The sequence below is a fragment of the Labrus bergylta genome, chromosome 15 (genome assembly GCF_963930695.1).
Source record: "Labrus bergylta chromosome 15, fLabBer1.1, whole genome shotgun sequence".
NCBI lineage: Eukaryota > Metazoa > Chordata > Actinopteri > Labriformes > Labridae > Labrus > Labrus bergylta.
In genome coordinates, this window is record NC_089209.1 from 22900987 (window position 1) to 22923620 (window position 22634).

General features: G+C 38.7%; 2 protein-coding genes across 2 annotated transcripts in view; one reads left to right on the top strand and one right to left on the bottom strand.

Annotated features, from left to right (window-relative positions):
* mep1a.2 (meprin A, alpha (PABA peptide hydrolase), tandem duplicate 2) lies at positions 1–10210 on the top strand. Its single transcript, XM_020631487.3, has 14 exons — positions 1–133; positions 208–232; positions 317–370; positions 466–503; positions 580–655; positions 741–858; positions 1060–1235; positions 1701–1922; positions 3731–3877; positions 4807–5022; positions 5234–5680; positions 7700–7873; positions 7967–8171; positions 9651–10210. Exons 1-14 carry the CDS (start codon positions 71–73, stop codon positions 9799–9801), a joined length of 2112 nt encoding a protein of 703 aa, XP_020487143.1. The 5' UTR covers positions 1–70; the 3' UTR covers positions 9802–10210.
* adgrf3b (adhesion G protein-coupled receptor F3b) overlaps positions 10197–22634 on the bottom strand; it is a 23195-nt gene continuing 10757 nt past the window's right edge. Inside the window, exons 8-17 of the mRNA XM_065963728.1 lie at positions 20963–21193; positions 19407–19637; positions 17880–18011; positions 17516–17715; positions 16766–16954; positions 14033–15340; positions 13518–13559; positions 12708–12737; positions 12547–12623; positions 10197–11249 (exon numbers count right to left, since the gene is read on the bottom strand). Of these exons, the coding sequence (XP_065819800.1) occupies positions 12555–12623; positions 12708–12737; positions 13518–13559; positions 14033–15340; positions 16766–16954; positions 17516–17715; positions 17880–18011; positions 19407–19637; positions 20963–21193 (2432 nt within the window). The 3' untranslated portion in view covers positions 10197–11249; positions 12547–12554. The remainder of the gene's footprint in view (positions 11250–12546; positions 12624–12707; positions 12738–13517; positions 13560–14032; positions 15341–16765; positions 16955–17515; positions 17716–17879; positions 18012–19406; positions 19638–20962; positions 21194–22634) is intronic.

Genomic DNA, 22634 nt, shown 5'->3' on the forward strand with positions numbered 1-22634 from the left:
GATCAAAGGTCCCCTCCAACTGTCTTATGTGTATGTTTACACATGCATACTTTTCTGTCAGGAGGACAACATGAGTTCTAGGGACTATTGGAGGAAGATTGTTGCATTGATTGGAGTCTTTTTGTTTTTTAAGGTGTGTGTGTTAAATGTGTAACTGTACAAATTTGTCCATAGAGGAAGTTTTAACTTTCTGATCTTGTGTTCTAGGTTCAAGCGGTTCCGACAGTCTCTGGTTTGTTTCTATTCATTTTATTGATCCAAACAAAGCTTGTTTTTTTTTTTACTTATTGGCTCTAACGTTACATTTATTTTCCAGGTGATAATGCAGATGCTGGTGAACTGAGAGATGACATCCTAGAGATCAACAGAGGTTTGTTTTTAAAGCTCTTTTTACTGTTGCAGTTTTGTGATCATATGTGGTATTGACTAGAGCTGAATTAATTATACGTATGTGAACATTTTCAGGCTCAAACCACTTGTTTGAGGGTGACATTGCTGGTAATGTAAGTATACTGAGAGGCTATGTGGAGATGTTTGTAAGGAACTGAAACACATATTTTCATGTTGATGCTTTCACAGCCTAGCAGAAATGCAATCCTGAATGAAACAAGAAGATGGACGTTTCCCATTCCTTATATCTTAACTGATTCTTTAGGTACTACTCTATGTGCAAAAAGAATACATTTCTTACCAATAGTTTAAACATGTGCTCATTTGGGAATTATTCTATATTGTTTTAGAGCTCAACGCTAAAGGTGTGATCCTCCAGGCTTTTGAGGAATACCGTTTGAGATCCTGTGTGGATTTTAAGCCCTATGAGGGTGAGACCAGTTACATCTCCTTCACCAAGCTGTCTGGGTGAGTTTCTGCATTGGACTTGGCAACGGGTCTGTCTGTTGTGCAACTTTATGGGAACTGTTGTCATGTAATCAGAAGGAGGCATCAAGCACCAAAGATTAGAAAATGCTGATGTGGTATAATGTTCTCGGAGCTCACAAACATCACCTTATAGGTTGAGTGTTTAATCCAATACATTTCTCATCTCATCCAAAAAATTAGATGCTGGTCGTATGTGGGAGATGATAAAAAAGGTCAGAATGTGTCCATTGGAGCCAGGTGTGACACTAAAAGTATTGTGCAGCATGAGCTCCTCCATGCTCTGGGCTTTTACCATGAACAGTCTCGCTCTGATAGGGACGATTATGTCAAAATCTGGTGGGACCAGATTGAAGAAGGTAAGTAACACTATTTTGTAGCCATATTTTGTACTAACTCTGATCACTTTTTATTTGTAACAAGTTATATGATGCATTGGTTTTGCAATTCAAGTAAGCAGTTATTATTTACCAGTGGGTATACCCTATGGAGACTGAAAAACAAGTGTACTCTGTATTCCTGTATTTACCCTGCACCACAGCACTGGATAGGACAGCCAAAGACAGATGGGAAATACAGGGAAGGGACAGTGGGGATGATATGAACCAACATAATTGACAACATTGGAGTTATTTTTATTCATTGCTATGCCATTGAAACTGTTTAAAATTAAAGCATGTCCAAACTTAGCAAATGCACAGATATATACAAAGTCAAGAGCTTGATGGTCATGATGGTAGATAAGGCCCCATATCTGTCTCAACAAAAAAAGAGAATTCTTTGGTGGTGTAATATCTGCACAACAATGTCCTTACTCTTCACAGGGATGGAGAACAATTTCAATAAGTACGAGGATGACTTCATCACTGATATGAACACGCCCTATGATTACGAGTCCATCATGCACTACAGGCCTCTGTCCTTCAACAAGAATGACAGCGTACCAACAATCACCACCACCATACCGTATTTTAATGAGGTGATTGGCCAGCGTATGGACTTTAGCGCTGTAGACATCACCAGGCTCAACCGCATGTACGACTGTGGTGAGTGTGTCCTTTCGGGCCTGAGAAACAACATGTTCAGTGCACCACAATGTGCTTTTACATTTTGTAGTTAAATCAATCAATTGTTCAATCAAGCTTGTACTCCTGAATAGACAGAGGCTTGATTTTGGAGTGGGAGGTTCTGTCGGACTTCACAAAAAAAGACATTGTGGTGCACTTAACATGTTGTTGTTTCTCATATGACCTCACTCTCTACTGTCTTTTTACTTTAAAGGTGCACTATGGATTCTTGGTAGAGAAACGTCAAAGTTGGAGAAGTGTACAGATTCTGTGGTATATGTTCATAACTCTCTACACAAACTGTCCTCAGATGAAAATTTGGTCCCTGGAACACTATTAGACGATAAAATGCTACATGAGAAGTTATGGTGGGGGCCCCACAACAGTGAAACCGTAACTCTCCTGGTAGCTTTTTAGCTCCAAACATTGTTCCAGGGACCCATTTTTTCCTTTGAATAAAGTTTCTGTATTCAGTTCAGAAAATATAGCATAGAATTGTTTAACTTCTCCAACTTTTACATTTCACTACCAAATCTACATAGTGCACCTTTAAGATTATTGTTTTGGTTTTAATGTCCACAACTCTGCTCTCTTCAACCTTATTAATAGCCACAGTTAGCAAACAAGCCCTTAAACAGAGCTTGGAAACATAATCATAATCAATTCAAAAATATTCTAGAAGAAAACAGACTTTGTTAGATGTGGAATTTGGATCAAGTACAAAGTGATTCATATTTCCTTTTGCATACAAAATATGATGACTTAATATAATTAAGTAAAATAAGATAAGTAAAACTTATTGATCCCCCACTAGCGGAAAAACCTGAAATATTGGAATGACTGTTCTGTTCCATGACAATGAATAGCCCTACTATGCACATTTAAATTCATGGTGTCATGTAAGCCCATGCAGGATGGGCATATAAATGTATGTATAACACAATAAACTCCCTGCATGCTCTGCATTGATCAGCAGATAGACAGGTTAGCTATTTGCTCATGGAAGTGGTTGGAGTCTTTAGCAGCAGAAAGCAGGGGCGTGTCCAAAAATCCTCAACTGTGATTGGTTATTTGCCCTGTCAGAGGTGGGACTTATGTTAAAACCTGCAAAGGCTTTAATTTTCTGCATTTTTTAAAAGCTTTGATAAACTTTAAATAAAAACGTTGAACATCTATTTCATAAGAGAGGTGCATAGGAAAGAAATGCACTCTGTCTGACTTGCAATGAACTAACTGGCAATGTTTCAGGACCAAAACGTTGCCAATGAATGTATTTTTGCAAGTTAGACCATGCAGGAGTTTGCTGTACTTTAAATTGTGACATTGAACATAAATCTTCTTTATGTGTCATTAAAGAACTAAGCTTATGTTGCCATTATCTTGCATAAAAGAAGATCTGATTGGTGAGGTAAGAAAGGGTAAATAATTGATAGATATTTGTGAGTTTGTACACACAACACACTTCAGGCCACCCCAGTCACGCCCCAGTCACGCCCCTGGCAGAAAGTAACGTTACTCTGAGCAGTTAGTGGCAATGCTAACTTAGCTTACCTTGGGTGCTCAGAATCATAACTGTAGACTATTGCCAATCTTTACTGCATGTACGAACATATTTTACATATACATTTTAAAAGTTAGAAGGTCACACTAAAGAGACATTTAAATTATAATTAAAAATCCCACTTTAATGAGTAGATACTTTAAATTCTCCAAATGAAATCAAAGCATGCGCTCATCTCTGTCTTATTTGTTTTGCTTAATTTGGACTGTAACTGTCCTTTTTGCAGCCAACACACACACTCTCCTGGACCAGTGCTCCTTTGAGCTCATCAACATCTGTGGAATGATCCAAAACGAGGAGGATAACGCAGACTGGGTCCAAACACTCAGTAGTCCAGCTGATGCAGACCACACCCTGGCAGGACGCTGCAGAGGTACTAAGATGATTCTCTACATATTTGGAAAGGTTTATATGACAACAACATGTAATACAACTGATTTTGAATGCAGGTAGATACAGTTTGAAAATAGCATTTTTACAGTGCAGTTTAATAGTTTGTTGATATCCTAAAAATAAATAAAATCATATGGAACAGATGCAATCTCTTTTTTTCATATAATACTGTACTACTATTACAGCTATTGCAACCGGGCATCAATCAATCAATCAATCAATCAATCAATCAATCAATCAATCATTAAATCAATCATTAAATCAATCTTTATTATATAGCTCCAATACATAACAAATGTTTTCTCACAATAAAACAGATAAAAGACCTTACTCATTGTATTATCTACAAAGACCCAATGCTAATCCATCATGAGCACTATTCAACATTTAGCAAAGCAAGTATGTTTAATTGATATAGCACTTTTAACAGACAAAGGTCTATGGGATTGGTGCTATGGCCTCAAACGCACCATTACCACAAGTCTTAAGAGGTGTCTGTGGGACAGACAGCATGTGCAGAAGGTTAGAAAGTTACAGTGGAGAGGAAACCTCGAGCAGAACCAGAGTCATGTTGAACAGGCATCTGCTGAGAGACTGTGTTGGGTTTGATAAGTGGGATAGAGGGAGATGCAGGAAGAAGGTTAGAGACAAACAGAGCAACAACAACAACAACAATAAATAAGATAGATTTATAGCTACAATGTCAGTAATCATGGTAGAAGTATGAGTATTGAAAGCAGTAACAACTAAGTTTGTTAATTATAGAGGTTGACTTTGAGGAGCTCTAAGTTTCACTATAACATTTATATTAATAATAATAGGTGTAAGGCTGATATTACGTTTGATATAATCCAAGTCATCAATTGAATTCAGTTTGAAAGTGTTCACAGATCACTGCTTGTCTTTTAGATTCCGGCTACTTCATGAGGTTTGACACGTCTTCCGGTGCAGCTGGAAGCAGTGGCTTGCTGGAGTCACGTATCCTCTACCCAAAGAGGGGCGAGCAGTGCCTGCAGTTCTTCTACAAGATGACTGGGTCAGCTTCAGACAAACTTGTGATATGGATCAGGACTGATGATGGAACAGGGGCTGTAAACAGTCTCAAAAAGATCCACACCATTTCAGGTATATCCCTCTATTTTTGACACGTTGCAGAGTTAAATGTGGTGTGAAGTTTTCCTCTCTATACAGCCGATCCATTTAATGCACCATTGTAAGAATAATATTTAACACATCCTTTGGTATTTAGTAGGATATATTTCTCTCTTTAAATAAATTAATATTTTACTGAATATGTACTTAAACCCCCCATATCTTCTGCATTTTTCTCTTTCAGGTGATGGAGATTCTTCCTGGAAAATTGCCCATGTGACTCTCAAGGTGACTGAGAAGTTCCGTTATATCTTCCAAGGCATCAGAGGAGCATCTGACTCCACTGGCGCCATCCTTATTGATGACATCACTCTAACGGAAACCATTTGCCCTGGTGCCGTCTGGCAAATCCGCAATTTTACTGGCATTGTAGGCAGCACGCCTCTTGCCAATCCTATTAAAAGCAAGTGTTTCTACAACTCTGATGGCTACTCCTTCGGTATCAGCATTTATCCAAATGGTAAAGAGGTTGAGTACCCACACTATGTTGGCCTCACCATGCACCTCTGCAGTGGAGAAAATGATGCAGTGATGCAGTGGCCAGCCATAAATATGCAGGCAACGCTTGTAGTCATGGACCAGGACCCAGACGCAAAACTTCGGATGTCTTCAACGAGAAGCTTTACGACAGGTAAGCACCCTGGCATTTCACTAGCGAGATGAAAGTGTTTGTCATGGCCAGTATTGTAACACTGTTGATGTTTGGTTGTCGTTCAGTTTCTGAGATGTCGTCAGTCAGAGTATCGAAATCAACATCTTACAAATTCAGCAACATGTCAAAAACATTTCTCACATCTAACAATAGACAGGAAAGAAACCTTGAAACACACTTACCTCACTATCAGTAATCACAGGTTTCATAAAATCAACAAGACTGAAATCAGAATTTTTACTCCTAAATCATTATTTCGTGCGGCCATTAAAGGCAGGGTTGGTAAATTTCTCCAGATACACTTTTTAAGATTTTGGTTTACATTGTCTTTAGGACATTAATAACCCATGTGCTCTGAAAAAGGTTCAACGAAAATGTGTCATCTGTAGCATGTTGTAAGCATGTAAAAACTTCATCCAATGTTGCCACAAGGTACTATTGATGAACCAATCACGCCTCCCTGTCTTTCTGCTCGTTCTCTACCCCTTTCGTACACTAGCCCACACTCAAAGTGCGTCACCGATGACAGTTTATACTGTGATGTGCATTGGCCGTTGTGAGTAGTAAAATAGTCACGTTTTTTTTCTCACATGTATTATGATAAAGTTTAGTGTTTACTTACCGCTGAATGAGATGACAAAGTTTCTTTACAATGCAAGCGATGAGCTGAGGTCTGCATCTAGGACCACGGTGCTAGTACATGTAAGTCAGGGGTGTGGCTTCGAGGGAGCACAGAGGGGAGGGGGTGGGTGTACTGAGGGAATGATGCTTGTTTTGACTAGTTTTTCGAAAATTACCAACCCTGCCTTTGATAAGAAAAATGACTTTTTAATCCAAAAGGAAGTGCACAAACTTTCAAACAGTCAAGTTATCCTGACAAACAAATTAGCTAAAAACTTTATAGTGAAGCTAGACTGTAGCGTGTAGTGTTTTGGGTTGGATTTGTTCATTGTTATAAGCTTTCAGTGTCACATAAAATTAAATCCAGGGGAGCAAGTAGTGTAGTGTTTGGTGCGCTCCAGTTCTCCAAGCAGGTGGCCTGGGTTCAAATCCAACCTGTGGCTTCCTTCCCTGCATGTAATTCCCCTCTCTCTCTCTCCCTGATTTCTTACTCTATCCACTGTCCTACCTCTAAATAAAGGCAACTCCCCCCCCCAAAAAAAAACTTTTAAAAAAGTATTTGAATCCATTGAAAATATAAAAGTTTAATTAAAGCCTCTTACTGTTGAATATATTTTACCGGAACAGAATTATCACTATATCACAGCCCCTCTTCCACAATCATGTTTTCTGCTTATGTGTGATGTTCACCTCTGAAAAATCTTGATTTGTCCTCTATAGCTGTCATCACTCACATTAAAGGTCACATATTATTTTCCCTTTCAACCAGTTTAAGTAAGTCTAGTTTCTTGTTATAAATCCACTCTATAAACCCCCCTGCTCAGAACAGGCTGTTTTCCGTGTCTGTAGATGAGCTTTGTTAGACCACGCCCCTCTCTGGAAGGGCTTTGGTGGCTCGGTCTTTCTCGCTCCATGCGCTATTGTTTGTGAGAAGGAAGACTCAGAGGGCAGAACAAACACCTAGCTGTGGGAGTGTCACCCACCTGGGGGAGGGGTCACTGCCCTTTGTGATGTCAAGAAGGGAAAATCTCGGCCTGTTTGACCACACATTTTCTGAAAAGTGGAGCAGGCAAAAGACGGAGAGGATGGATTTATTTCATAATTGGGGGGTTTAGACAGACTAGGGACACATGTTATAGAAGAACATGGGAAAGTGTATTTTGCATAATATGTGACCTTTAAAAAAATCATCTTAGAAAGCTCTTAAACTAAAACTCTGTTCGTTTAGATCAAACCTGTTCATTTAGATTTGTTTATCTTCACATCATGACAGTAAACTGATATCTTGTTTAAACAGCTAATGTGTGACATTTGTTGAAAATATGAAAATATCTGGACAAAAGCATAACACGTTTAATTTTGACTGTTCTCACTCAGATACTGATGCTCGCTGGAACAGACCGACAGCTGATTCAGGAGCGCTGTTTGACGAGAGCTGTCAGTGTTATCGTGGTAAGGACTTTGGTTGGAGCACGTTCATATCTCACAAGCATCTGCAAAGGAGGAGCTTCCTTAAAAACGATGACCTCATCATCACTGCTGACTTTACTGGTGAGAAATATCAGCGTCCCTTTTTTTCTTTATATTCAAATCTTACCAAGTTATTATATATTTCACATTTTCAATCACCTGTTCATTTGTTAGATTTGACCCACCTGATAAAGACAGAGGTGACTGTCAAACCAGTCTTATCAAGTGAGGACACCACAGCCGAGAAGAAAGCTGGCGAGATGGAAAGGAAACCCGAGGCTCTGATACACAGAGAAGCACGGGCTGTCAACCCATGTTATCCCAACCCTTGTTTTAATGGAGGCTTGTGCGTGGAGACGGAAGGAGCAGCCTCATGCAGGTGTGTGTTTGTATTTCTATGGAGTTAAGTGATTAGTGTTTCAAAATATATGGGACTATTCGAATTACTTATACTTTAATATGGGTAAATACTCGATTATGATTGGCTAAAGAGTGTTGCATGGGTGTCCATGAACTTTTGATATATGGATACCTATGGAAGTAGTTCCAGCAAAACAACCTGTTTACTGTTTCAAATGAGTGTGCTGCAGACGGTATCTAAGATAAGCAACCACAGCAACAGGGACTCAGACAAATCCTCTGTGTAAGATTTATTACAACAAAATAACAAACTAAATAGCCAACAGCAATTTGTGATTTTGTTTAACCTATTTGGTAGATATTATAAGGTCTATTTTTAAGTCTACACTCATCAGGCGCAACCTAATGCTAGAGATGGCACCAACATCAGGCCCACACCCATCAGTTTTAAGAGTTAGAGTTTAGAGTTTAGTACCGGGAGGATTTAATGTCTCAGGGGGGAAAAAGGAGCTAGCCAAAGGTCAAGAAGGAAAAAGCTATCCTGTTGTTTTTCCTAAAGGTAAAATATAATGTTAGCTTCTGGGCTTGATTTAGGTACAACAATATTCCTATTTTGTGGATAAATGCACATGTACATTCTTTAGTACCTGTAAATGATTTATTTGACATTTTGAAAAGCCGTCTTATTCCCTTCCAGAGCATAGCCTTTGAGCCAGGAGAATACTTGCTCTCTTAAGAATTTGAAATAAACACAAGGTCAAACGCGACCAAAGAGTAAACAAACATGATGATCTAGTGAAATGTGGCTAGTTGTTAAGCTAACTGGTAGATCCATTGCTGTAACAATTTCTGTCCAACTCCTTTCCTCGTCCGTTCGGTTGTGGTTTATGTTTTACAGCACATGTTGTATACACACTCGTGTTGTTGCCACAAATCAACAAGTTGCTCCTCTAATTCTGACATCCTTCTAACTTGATGCTTTCTATTTGCTGTCGTCACCATGGTTGTGTTTGTCGTGCTTCCTGCGTCAGCTTGCTTCCCTCCTATTGGCTTGTGTTCTGTTCAACATGACAGCCCACAGATATTGAACATGTTAAATATCTACAATTTCAAACCACAGTGGCCACTGTTAATTTGAACAGATCGGGGAGGGTAAAATCACTCTGAACGCACATTACTCCGCAGGAACATCTGGCAATATTTGGAACAGTCAGATAATCCGAATTTTGCTAACATGGGTCCGCAGGGGGGAATAGGGCCCAGAATTGGCCTGATTATCTTGTATTATTACCCTGCTTTAAGTAAAGCCAGAGGAGGAAGTTTATCACCTAAAATATGTCAAATTCATTCATGACTAAAAGACATTAATCATATTTTGAGGTTGAGGTTTATTGTCCTCTTACAAGGCAGTCAGGATATTTAGGTGTTTTTATTTGTGTGTAGTCTACAGCTTCAGGTCATATTTTTTACATTAAAACTTCTGTTCTCTGCTTCTTAGGTGTGCATCAACACAGACCATCTACTACACCGGCCGAAGCTGTGAGGAACCAAACATAGACAGAAGCATTTTGGGAGCTCTGATTGGTGGTGCGTCAGGGACCATTGTGCTGACACTTGCTATCTTCACTGTCATTAGGAGAGCTCAGTGAAGCTCATTTCAGTGGAATCATGTGTTAGTCTCCATTTTAAAGCACTCAAATCACTGTGTCTGTACTGGAGAGTGACGTACCAACAGGCTAATTTTGACATGATCTTCTGAGATATCTATGTGTCTCTCAATGAACCAGTCTCTACAATGCATCAGAAAACTTTTACCTGTCAGCAGTCAGTGTAGTAAATGTAGTAAACAACAATATCTTAAGCTTGCATCAGAGGATTTAAAGAAGACTGGGGCCACAACAGAACTGACCCCTGTGATGTGTTTCCTATGCTTGTTTTCCATTTGTACACTGAAGGAAATCATCATTGATAATTCAATCTTATGAGGAAACATATATAGTTCTGATGGAAATTTCTCAAGCATGCAAAGTCATGAACAATAAAAGACAATATAATCTTCTCTTTTATTTTATTCATACATATTGTTTAACACCAAAACTTATTTAGCTACATAGTCACACACATATTACAGATAATGGTTCATGTCGCTTTCCTTTAAAGGAAGAATGTGTGGCTTTTTTGATCCAGTAGCTGTCGCCCTTGAAGACCAGCATGAAACCAAAACAAACTGAAGCTGTTTGGCCACACCTCCGCCATACCTAAGCCTCCACTCTCCTGCAGCAACCCAAAGGAGTCGAGCGAAATTAGCGAGCAAAATTTTCCTTGGCTTGATCAGCAAATTGTCTCTGGCCTGCATCAGTTTGTTGGCAGGCTAATGTCAGCGCTCTTTGGTGAGCTCGGAGTCGTAGCTTCACATTGCTCGCAAATTGACATGGAATGACTGTGCTCTAACAATGTTAACGTTTCATCTAAATAAGCCAAATATATGCAAGGAGAGGAGTCGATCCGTCCATGTAAAAACACAGGTACGACAAAAAACACAGTCAGCAGGACTCTCGCTTCTCCCACATTGCAGACAATCAGGATTCAGAGAGACATTTACAGAGGATATACTGGATTTCTGCTGTATTTATGTGTATAGTGTCGTACATTCCTACTTTAAACAAAATGATCAAACCTAGCCAAATGTATTTAAAAAAAACATATACATATATATATATTATATAATCAAGATTTACAATCTACCGCCTATTATTGTGTTTTATTTTTTGGTACTTAAAAGAGATATGGAAAAACAAGCATCTGCTAAACCTGAAAAATAACAAGGATGCATTCAAAGGTATACATGAACAATATTCATGTCTCCTTGGAGCAATATTGGATTTATTCAGACAAATTAAGAGCTACTACTAGTATCAATAACAGTAATGGTCACAGCCATCAAATAAATAAATATGGTCAAAAGGTAAGGATTCTACCTTAGTACAAACGTCTTAGTACAACCAATCTTCACCTGTGTAATCCACAAAGAAACTTCACTATCATTTAACAAAAGGTGGAGTTGCACACAGGTACGATGTTGTTTTGGTCCCAAAACCTGAAATGGAAACATGGCCCAGTATTTAGAACATTCATTGACTTGTTGAACAAATTCACAAATATTTTCTGCATAGGGAAACCAGTTTTGTGCAATATGGCATAGCCTGCGATTTGGTTACGACAGGAGAATGTGTTGCTGTACGTGCTGCTGTGTGACCAAGTGATAGACGATTACATATTAAATATACTCTAAAAACACTTTTGATTTTTTGTATTGAGCTCAATTGACTAGATCGGATATAATTCTTAAGTTTGAAACGGAAGCACTCTGGTCATACTGAACCGCCCCACAATGCATTGCTCTTTTTGTAAATACTTTTCTTTTTAAAAATGTCTACTTGAGTAATGATATTTGAATTCTAGAGTCACCTAACACCACAAGGCTGTCAATGAATACTGACTGAACACCCACTTTATATATGTCGATGACGCTTACTTCTCAGCTTTGCAATGTTTTGGGGGAATAATGAGGAAGACCTTTAAACATGAGACACATGGTTGTTATACAGTTCTGTCATGATCGGATCGACCGATTGTAAAGGGTTTGAGCCAGAATTCAAAGAGCCAAATTTTCTTCCAGGTCCGGCGCTACTCACATGACTCAAAGGTGGAATTATTTTACAGATGGGATGAATGTGATATTCTGCCTCAATCATTAGTACTACAACTGTTAGATAATATTAAGTTCTTTGATAGAAGGTTAAACTATGTACAAACTTAAATGAGTTTACTATAATTGACAAATTGCACTGTAGAAAGACATCTAAGGATCATCTAATGTAATCGCTAGTGTTTTGAATTAGCGACCACTTTACGTCTCTGACTCTATGGAGATAGTGGCAAATTCTTGTAGGTTAGAATATGATATCCCAGAAATTTAGTAGAACTGCGGACATTAACCCTCCATTATTGCTAAATAATCTGGGTTTAACATGTTTATATGTACAGTAAGATTCATTGCAATGGAAAATTAAGAAAAACAATTTAAAGGTAAAGGTTACTTTGTGTTGATATTGTAACTCTTAATCTGGTCTCATCATCAGGTACAATTGTCTAATAAATTTACTCTCAAGTCTCACATCTCTTCAGTCTCCATTGCCCTTCGTTTGAGATGCTAATTTGGAGAAATAAGTATGTTTGCATACTGAACTAATATAGGAAGCTTGCAATCATTAAACTAAACATTAGAAAAAGTAACTTCACATGTGTGGGTTATACATCAGCAGGTCTGTACAAGTGCAGTTGCAGCAACCCCAGCACAGTAAAGAAAATAAAGTTAATGAGATGAAACTGACCTCAGTCTTCATTTGTCTTTGGTGTACGTGGTGGAAGTCAGATTCTTCATGCTCTCACTTTTTCCTTTTGATTTGGCCTGATGGTAGAAGCAAACACAGTAATGAAGCATGTTTTCATCGGTTCACAGTGTAATCCTGGAAGACCATGTTGTTAAACTCACCATTATGAGCTTAAATATTTCCTCTCGGACCTGTTCAAAATAACAGAGACAGATTGCTATGATATTTAATTTGAATATCATTTAGCTTAAAGGAGCAACATGTAAGTTATCTACTGAATTGAATCATAACATGACCTTATTACATCATCAGACATTAAGGAAACATACTATGTTTAAGTGCTGGCTTCTCTAACACCAATGCAGCAGTCAGTATGCCCTCCCTCTAAGTTTAAATTCTGGTCCTGAATGCTCTGTTTTTGTTTTGACCAGAGAAGTAGGCGGTTTTATGACCCCTACACACAGCTGTTTTGGACGCCCTTTGGTTTGCAAATGGCAAACCAACAGGTGTTGCAGCGATTGCCGCGCTATAACTGATTCTAATTGACTAAAAAAGCCTCTGCATTTTTCTAATAAACTCCATGAGCAGAAACGTGGTCAAACAAGGATAAATATTAGAAATGCTTTTGTAAAATGGAGAGAGGTTAGAACACAGAAAAGTTTCAAGACCGATGCAGAGCTGGCTAAACACTGAAGCTTCAGTGTCTGGAGATAGTCAATCTTTGTGCACATCGACTCACATCGGGGCAGGGGAGACAGCTCTCTACAATGTTTATAAAGTTGGACTGCAGTATTGATTTTAAACACTAGGTGTCAGAGTTACATATTGCTCCTTTAAGTGTATTTATTAGCTTAAGGCTATTTATAGATTTTGAGTATTTCCATGCTAATGACAAGTAGCAATTTTAGATATTTTCAACTCATCTGTGATTCGTATTCATTAATAACTAAGGGGTGAAATGTCAAACATACCTTCTGCTCTGCAAAAACCCCTGTAAGCAGAAGGAAAAGGCCCTGCAACAGAAGAAATGTCAAATATAGTAACTGTTCTTACGCATATACTTTTTGTGTAAAGCATTTATATACAATAATCCAGTGACATTATTTTGTAATAATTCATTTAGGCCAGTGTTCAAGACTACATTCTTTGGGTAAAGGCAGCAAAAGCACTGGCTCAGAATTCAGTTCTTTAAGGAGAATGGTATCAACATTAAAATATATGTACTACTTTCTAATTATTTTATTGAATTACAAACAACACAATCATACAACTGAGCCCCTCAGTCATCTTATTTTGTTCTATGCAGTCTTCTTGTCCAAACTTATAGCCTACAATACAACTTTGCAATTGCCAGATGGGGTTGAGATTTGGATTGTTTATACTGGATGTGACTGATGTAGTCTTGAACTGGTAGCCTCAAGAAGCAACAAGGACCTCCACACCACAAGAAACTCTTCATTTTCAAAAAGTATTATATTCAAAGTACCTGGAAGGAGTTGAGGATGGTGAAGCTGTAGATAGCAACTTGAAAGAAGGGGCCCTCCTCATCCAACATGAGCTGTGCAAATCCAATAATCCATGTCAATCCAAAAACAGGGGTTAGAAAAACGACGACTTTAATGATGCTTTTGATTGTCTCCTTGTCATCAGCCTTGCTTTTGTCAGGGACAGAGGACTTCACCAGAGTGATCATGACGACCACCATGGAAAAAAGGTTTGTCAAAATAATGGTTCCCACAGGGAGGAGGAAAGCATGTATGGAGCCCACCAAGAGTTTTTTATAAACCAGCCAACATGTTTTACGACAGTAGTAGGGCGTATTGGTGTATTTGCTATAGACATAGCTGCAACCCACTATAACTATTGGGCAAACATAGCCTACAATGCTGGAGAGGAACATAAACACTCTTTTCCTCAGTGGGCTGAAGACAAAGATGAGCTGGTGAACAAGCATGACACTCATGCACAGCATCCAGCTGAACATGGCTAAGAAAAACAGGTGTTTACAGATGGTCAAAATTAGGCACCAGTTTTCATTGAGACTCTTAGGAGAGCTAGAAGCCAGAAAACAGCAGTCAGCAAGCAATAGAAACACAGCAATGTTCACCAGGGCTGTGTGACGGAAAAGTGAGAGGTTTGACTTGACTACAGCCGACCACACTAAAGACTCAACGGTAAGAAAGATCAGCAAAGAGCAGATGGACACACCCAGGCCCACATTGGTAATGATATCTAGAGTGTTGCTAGATATATCACCCTTTGCCATGAGGACAGAAAATGAAGTCAGGTGATTGCACTGGCAGAATGTGCGGTTCCCATCGTTTTTTTTTTTTAAAGTGCATCCAGCCTCTGACCAGTTTTCATCTGTGGTGTTCCAGAAGACACAGAAACGTTTAGTAAGGTCCTGCCGTTCTGCAGGGAAGTCCAGTTCTATTTCTAAAGATGAATCATTGTTGTTCTCTAGTGTGGCTGATACTAAGAGGCTGGAATGTTCACTTTCGCGAAAGTTGTTTCTCAATTTATCCGTTAGATTTTTCACAGCAAGAGTTTTGACTTTCCCACTGGGCATGCTCAGATTCAGACTAATGCCAAAAGAAGGCACACTACAGTTTGAACTGGAGCAGATTTTGAGCTCTATGTTTTCACTATTGATTCCATCGCTCGTGTTGGATTTGATATTCTTCACCAGATTCTCAACAGACTGAAGGTAAGTCGATGACATATCATGGACAATAGTATTGTTAACCCCATTCCAGTTTGAGCTCAACATGTTGCTTGCTGAGTGAATAAAATCCTGAAATAGAAGAATAAAACAAATCATTAGTAAGGTACATTTAGTAAATCTATGGCTTCTTTCAGCTTAGATTATAGTTCTTCACTGTAAGCATTGTCCAGCTCAACAGTGGGAGCATCTCATTGCATATTTGAACACAATGACTTGGGTGCAGGGGTAGAGTCGGTCATCTCTCAACCCCGGCGATTGGGAGTTCAATCCAAAGCTTCTGCAGCCTCATGTTCGATATGTCCTTGGGCAAGATACTTAACCCCAAGTTGCTACCGCTGTTTCATTGGCGGTGAATTAATGTGTATGGATGGGGTTAACTAATACTGAATGCCACTTTACATAGCTGCCTCTGCTCAGGGTGTGAATGGGTAGGTGTAACCTGCGATTTTAAAGTGCTTTAAGTAGTCAGAACTACTAAGTCCATTTACCATTTGCTTGCCACAGCATAGATTTGCCAATCTCAATATACTTAATTATTAGCAAAGAGCAGTGGAGAAAAAATGTAGCCTGCAGTTTATGTTTATCAAGGCTTTTTTTTTTGCTGATTACACTGACACCCATACCTGTTGGCATTTTTTGGATATCATGTCAACAACAATACAACTATCATGATAAATGATTAATGGCTTGTGTAGCGCTTTTCTAGTGTCATTACTACTCAAAGTGCTTTTTATTCTGCAGGTCACACCTACCCATTCACATGCCACTGATGCAGCAGCAGAATCAACTCGGGGTTAAGTGTCTTGCCCAAGGACACATTAACATGTGGTTGCAGGAGCTGGGGATTGAATCCCAGTCCTTCTGGTTGAGAGACGACTGACTCGACCACCCTCATCAGACTCCCTGTCCTGGTTAAAACTTAGCTTCAGTTTTGTTCACAAGCACCATTATTTGTAGCCATACATAATTCAAGTGACATTATTTGTATCTTCAGAGTTGGTTCCTACCGCTCAGTATATTAATAGGGGACTTTGCAATGATCGTTACGACACCACCTTTGTGTGACCTTAAATAAGATTGTCTGTAAAAGCAGTCAATAAACATTATAATCATCACTATAGTAATGATGGGGTTACATTTGCTGACTGGGGCTCAACCCTGACATATAGGGCAACACCATTTGGTGATGTGTGGAGACAATCTTTAGCTGTTCCGCAGGACAGTGATGAGAGTTATTTATCTGGATGAGTTTCTCCTTCTTACTTTCTGGAGAGAGGAAGCTGTGTTACATTCCCATCTGTAGAGTTAAGGCTTAAAAACACATTCAGAACAGTCAAAATGTATATCTATCTTTATATTGAATTAAGTTAGCGATTACAAGATAAAACTGACTTTTTACAGTGGTGTCCTGCTATGGCAGCCCTCAACGCTATAGAAGCAATCAAATCTTCACATCTTATACTAGAAAGGTAATAATAGTTAACAGGAGCTTACATTAAAGACTTCCTCATTCAAAACAACGTTCTCTGATGCTCTGGCCATCTTATCAAGAATGTCGATGGACGCATTAATGTTCGCTGTGGTTTCACTGGGGTCTGAATAACCATCTGCTGAGTTGTTCTTCAGCTGTGCAAATATATCCATAGCATGCTCCTGGCTGGCTCCTAGTCCCTTCAGAAAGTTCTAGAAACAAAACCAATAAATAAATCTGTAAGATTGTATGGAAAGCACAACAATTACTGTTAATGTATGCCACATACATTGTAGATAAATCGGCATTATTGGCAGGTGTTTCAGCGATGGAAGCAGGCAAGCGAACTGGTTCAGATATAACTGATTCTACTCGACCTAAAAAGCCTCTGTATGTTTCTAATAAGCTCGTTGACATAGAAATGTGGTACAAACAGGATAAATATTGGATACAGAGTCTGTATTGACCATAGACTGTAGTGTTGACAGACTTGCACGGTCTGAAAGTGACGCCTAGCGGCCATCGCCCGGCATTGATGTTGAAAATGACAATTTCTCAGCATTAATTCAAAACAAGGTAATATATTTAACAACTCGAGATAATATAATAATCATTGCATGCATAGAAGCATAAATTAAGTCAAAATTTTCAGTTTCAAATTTTTTCACAGGTGCACAGGACTTTTGCACCAATAATACCTTCATAAGTTACCTTTGCACAACAATCTGAGTACACCATTATTAAAGGGTCATGAGGTGTAACAGCAAACTCACATCTGCAGCCAATACAATTTTGTTTAACTCTTCGTTGACGCAGTAGTAAAACACAGGCTGCCAGGAACTGCCTTGACAAGTGCGTGACTTATAGCCAGTCGTGCCTTCTGGACATGTTCGGTTAATGACTGTGTCATCATATGGGGTCTTAGGCCAGAAATCTCCATCAAGCCAATCGTCTGGGCAAGATCCTGAACCCACTGAGAGAAAAAGAGAGTCATTCGTTATTTCAAGACCCAATGCAATTAAATGAATAAAGACAATCTTACAAAGTGATGATTTCTTCTAAAACTAAAGTCTGAGTTTAAAATAAGGCACGTTTGTTAGAATTCAAAGAATGAATAATCCTGTATGAATCAATTACCGTAAATTACTGGGATTTTCACTTCGGCCTTCTTTGTTTGACCCTTGGAGTTTAAAAAAGTGACAGTGACAGGTTGTTGTGCGGCTTTGTTGCAAGAGATACTGGCAGTGAAAGAGAACAACCGCTCATCTCCTGTAAAGATTTTGTTGTAGTGTTAGTTCAGTTAATTTCAGTAACATCTTGTCTCAAAACATTGCAGAAAAATGAGTCCATTCATGCTTCTAGCTTAGGTTGAATTAACCTAACTGCTCTAATAAGTCTAAAAACTTCCAAATCACTGAAGCACTTGAACTATTAGAACTAGGAGATTGTTTCTCTGCTATATTTGCTTATCTATAATGGGTACATATTAATACTAGAATAGCACTCTTCATCTCTGTAGGGACCAGCACATTAAAGGTCACATATGATAGAAAATAAACTTTACCATGTTTTTTTTAACACTAATATGTGTCCATATTCTGTCAACAAACCCCCCAAGTATGAGATAAGTCAATCTTCTCTGTCTTTTGCCTGCTCCACTTTTAAGATATGATAACATTTTATTGTCCGTTTGCATTACAAGCTCAGAAATCGTTGCATCACAATCAAATCACATCACACTCAAAAGACCGAACATGAAAACAGCACGAGTTACATTTAAAATCATAGCTCAGGAGTGACATAAATATTATGCACGTAGATTGTCCATGAAAAAGTTAAAGCGCTCACAGTCCATGTGCAGCACAGGTCAGGTACATTAATGACTGTAAATGTGTGGGGTTGAGTTTGGCCTGCCTCCACTCTACTGTTTTTTCAGCAGTGATATGGAGGCACCCTGAAACACCTCCCAGAGGGCAGGAGCGGATTCTCCTCATATAGGACATGAGAAGGGTCTGAGGCTATCTTCCCAGCCAGTCTGAAGGTGTGCTTAGTGCAGCTCAAGAGGAAAGAGTGCTTTCAGAAAATGTGTGCTCAAACAGGCCGTTTGGAGATTTTCCCTTCATGACACCACAAAGGGCAGTAACCCTTTCCCCAGGTGGGTGACAATCCAACAGTTAGGTGTTTGTTCTGCTCTTTGAGTCTGCCTTCTCACTGTAAACAATTAAAGTGGCCTAAGCCACCAAAGCCCTTCCAGAGAGGGGACACAGCTCATTACATTTAAAGCTACAGACACACAAACAGCCTGTTCTGAGCAGGGCAATAGAGGGGTTTATAGTCATGATAAAAAATAGTATAAGAGTGGATTTTTAACAAGAAACTTCATAGACTTATTTAAACTAGTTGAAAACTAGGATAATATGTGACCTTTAAAGACCTCATATTGCTCCATTCCCCCTCCTGAACACTGCATAGAATGCAAAATTCCCAATATCACACATTTTATGATATGGGGCTATATGAATTTTTTTTTGATGCATTGATTTATTGATTGAATTTATAGATATTTGGCAGGATTTGAATTTAAATTATGTTTCTAATAAGGTAGTTTTCAAACTGTAACCGAAAGCAAAAAGTGTTACAGAAATATGAGAGACACTTTCTTACCTTTTATACTTTCAGGATGACGTTCTTGCATCGAGCTGCATGAAACAGTATAGTTCTCTATGCTGTTTCTGATAATGGCAGTGATTAAAATCTTTACAGGGGCTTCTGAAAGACAATCCACCGTTATAGGGTCAGTCTTCAGAAGGATTTCATCTGGAAGGAGTGCCACCTGTAATTTCCTCTTGGCTGTGTGCTTGACTGACCCGCTGGTGAATCCACACTCATATGTGCCTGCAGAAAACATTTCTCTCACAGGTTACTAAGTTTATAAATAGTCAGAGAATTGAACACACTTGAAACAGATGTACACACTAATTTGCATTACCCTCATTTTTGAAAATGGCCAGTGATGCCCTCTCTGTGGTGCGCTACTGTCCTACACTTAACTCAATACTGTACCTATAAGACCATTTTCTGATTTGAGACCTGTATATAAATATCTACCCAAGTATGAGATGTGGAGTAGTGAACACATAATTGACTGTTAAGCTGAATAAACAAGTCTTTGTATCAGTGGTAACCGCCAGTGTTGAAAAAAGAAGCCAATGCAGAAGTGCATAATCCTGCAGTTCGTCCAGTGTCCGTTTGAGGCTGGCTGCAGAAGCCCCAGAAGTCACATACACACCCATTCAAAAAAAGACTGTTTTTACAGCAGAAATGAAAATGTTTACAGCCTGGTACAAAACAAATGAATAGGGTCTGATTAACTCATGTCTCGATCAGCACAAACTGCACGGGGGATTAATTATTTTATAATATGTGTCGGCCATGTGATTGCCATACAAAGCTGTGATCTGCTCCAGCCCTCTTTCTTTCCTGAGACCCTCAAATTGATTAGTGCTGCTGAGAATGACTGGAAAGTGTAGGTATATATAAGTCAAGGCATAAAATGTGCCTATGCCTGATAAAAGTAAAAATAGGCACAGGTTATAATAACACTTTACGATAAGGTAGAAAGATTACTGGGGAACGAATGAGGAAATAACTACTGGTTAACCGTTATTTAATGGGTAGATAGTGAGTAACTCCTCATCACATTATATAGTGTAGTTGCAGAGTGTGTGACCCCTACCAGCCACTGCACTATACAAATTAAGATTGATTAATTTATATATAAATAATACGTTGGAGTTGCAGTAAGTATTGGTTATAAGATCAATGTATTTAATGTATTCATATTCTCTGATTTTAGAGGTGAACAAGCTTTATGATCATTACTGTAACCAGCCATAGATGTATTTTATTTCAATAAATGCTTCCTTGCAATACACTGTTGAACACTTCTGTGGTCACCACCATTGGTGACTCGTAACTTCAGCCCTCTGAGGGTCAATCTCACTTAATTAATTTAGCAATTCAGACAAAAGGAACAACACTTGTCATCCCTTTGAGATAAAATCAGGGGTGCTGCTAATTCTACAAACAGCTCTTGCACATATCGACCTCAAGGTGACACTTGCCTCTTGTCTCAAATTCTGCCTGTGTTTTTAGGAGTTATTCCAGTCATTTATTCATTTTGGTGGTGTAAACAATCATCGTGAATAGGTTGTACTTGCCTGCCCAGATGCCGGTCACACCCTGGAGTGTAACCTGAATACAAGACTTGTACTCATCTGTGGAACAGCTGTTGTTCAGTTTCACCACAATGCCACGGTCAAGCTCGTAGCGCTTGTTCTCCCTGGACATGTGCCAGCCAGCACTATCTGTATTCTCCTCAAATGTGCATTTCAGAGTGGGTGTGGAATTATAGCACACAGACGAATCTGGGGACTCTATAGTGACCATTCCTGTTTGAAGAAGGCAATATTAATATTTTGCAACAACTTTAATCATGAAAAGGCTAGAAGAAGTATGTATAGGTTTTTAGCATCACAAACTGACTGATCATTGGCGATGATTTGAGGTATTGGTTAATACTCTGACAAATTACAACTATATAAAAAAGGGATGGCAACAATGTTTTTGTAATTCTGTCTTTTCAAAAGCAACCTCCCCTCCACACACATCGCAGCAACAACATTTTACAATCTGGCCTTATATAATCATTTTCATCTTATCACCATTGTAAATCTTTTTGCTTTTCTTGGAAACATTTCAAGACCTTTCTTAACACCTATGCCAGTGCTTAAGGGCTGGGTTTTGATAATCACTATGTTCTCTTTTATTAATGCTGTTTGACAATATGGTACCTGAACTAAGCAAGTGAGTCAGTGTACAACAATTACCCCGAAGTTTAAGCAATATCCTTAAATATTATAAGTAATATAAATAATATGGGTAATAGGTTTATTCTGTGCTGCAACAGCCAAACAATTCAATTACATTCACATTTGTTGATTGATGCATTTTTTATTGTATGTAGATGAAGCAAAGTGATTAAAAAGGAACACAAGAATCGTTTAGAGGTCAAATAATGCAAACTACACTTCACCATGTATTTCTAACACTAATATGTGTACCTAGTCTGTCTACAAATCCCCCAATTATGAGAAAAGTTCATCCCCTCTGTCTTTTGCCTGCTCCACTTTTGTGCTCTTTTGCCTGAGTCTGCCCTGTCATCGTTAACAATTGGGAATGGTTCAAGACAGAGCAAGCCACCCAAGCCCTTCCAGAGAGGGGCGTGGTCAAACACAGCTCGTTTGCATTTAAAGCTACAGGCACAGAAACAGCCTGTTCAGCTGTTGTTTACAGCTTTTTTGCCTTTCATTAAACAATTTTAATAAGATTTTAAATTTTAACTCTGCACTGTAACTTTTAACTCTTTTTATATTTTTACTTTATTTATTTCAACTAATTTCATTTGAATTATTTTTATTTGAACATATGTTCAGATTTAATAATTCCAGTGATTTTTTTTGATTTTTTTTATGTTCTATTTTAATGTTTCTTTTCTTTCCTCTGTCATGATGCTTTTGATGTCTTGTGTGAAGCACTTTGAATTGCCTTGTTGTTGAAATGTGCTTTATGAATAAACTTGCCTTGCCTTGCCTTGTTCTGATCAGGGCTGAAATAGAGGGGTTTATAGGCATGAACCCAGAAAACGCATATAATCTGTTCATAGAGATCACCTTATTGTGTATTTTCTGCATTCTCTCAAGGATTATAGATAGTGTTGTTGATTTATTGCACTGTAACGTTGAAGCCAAAATTAAAGTCTTTAAATACAGTCTGAGGCACAGCTGCCGGTCGTTTCTCACCCGGAAAGTCGGGGGTTCGATCACTAGCTCC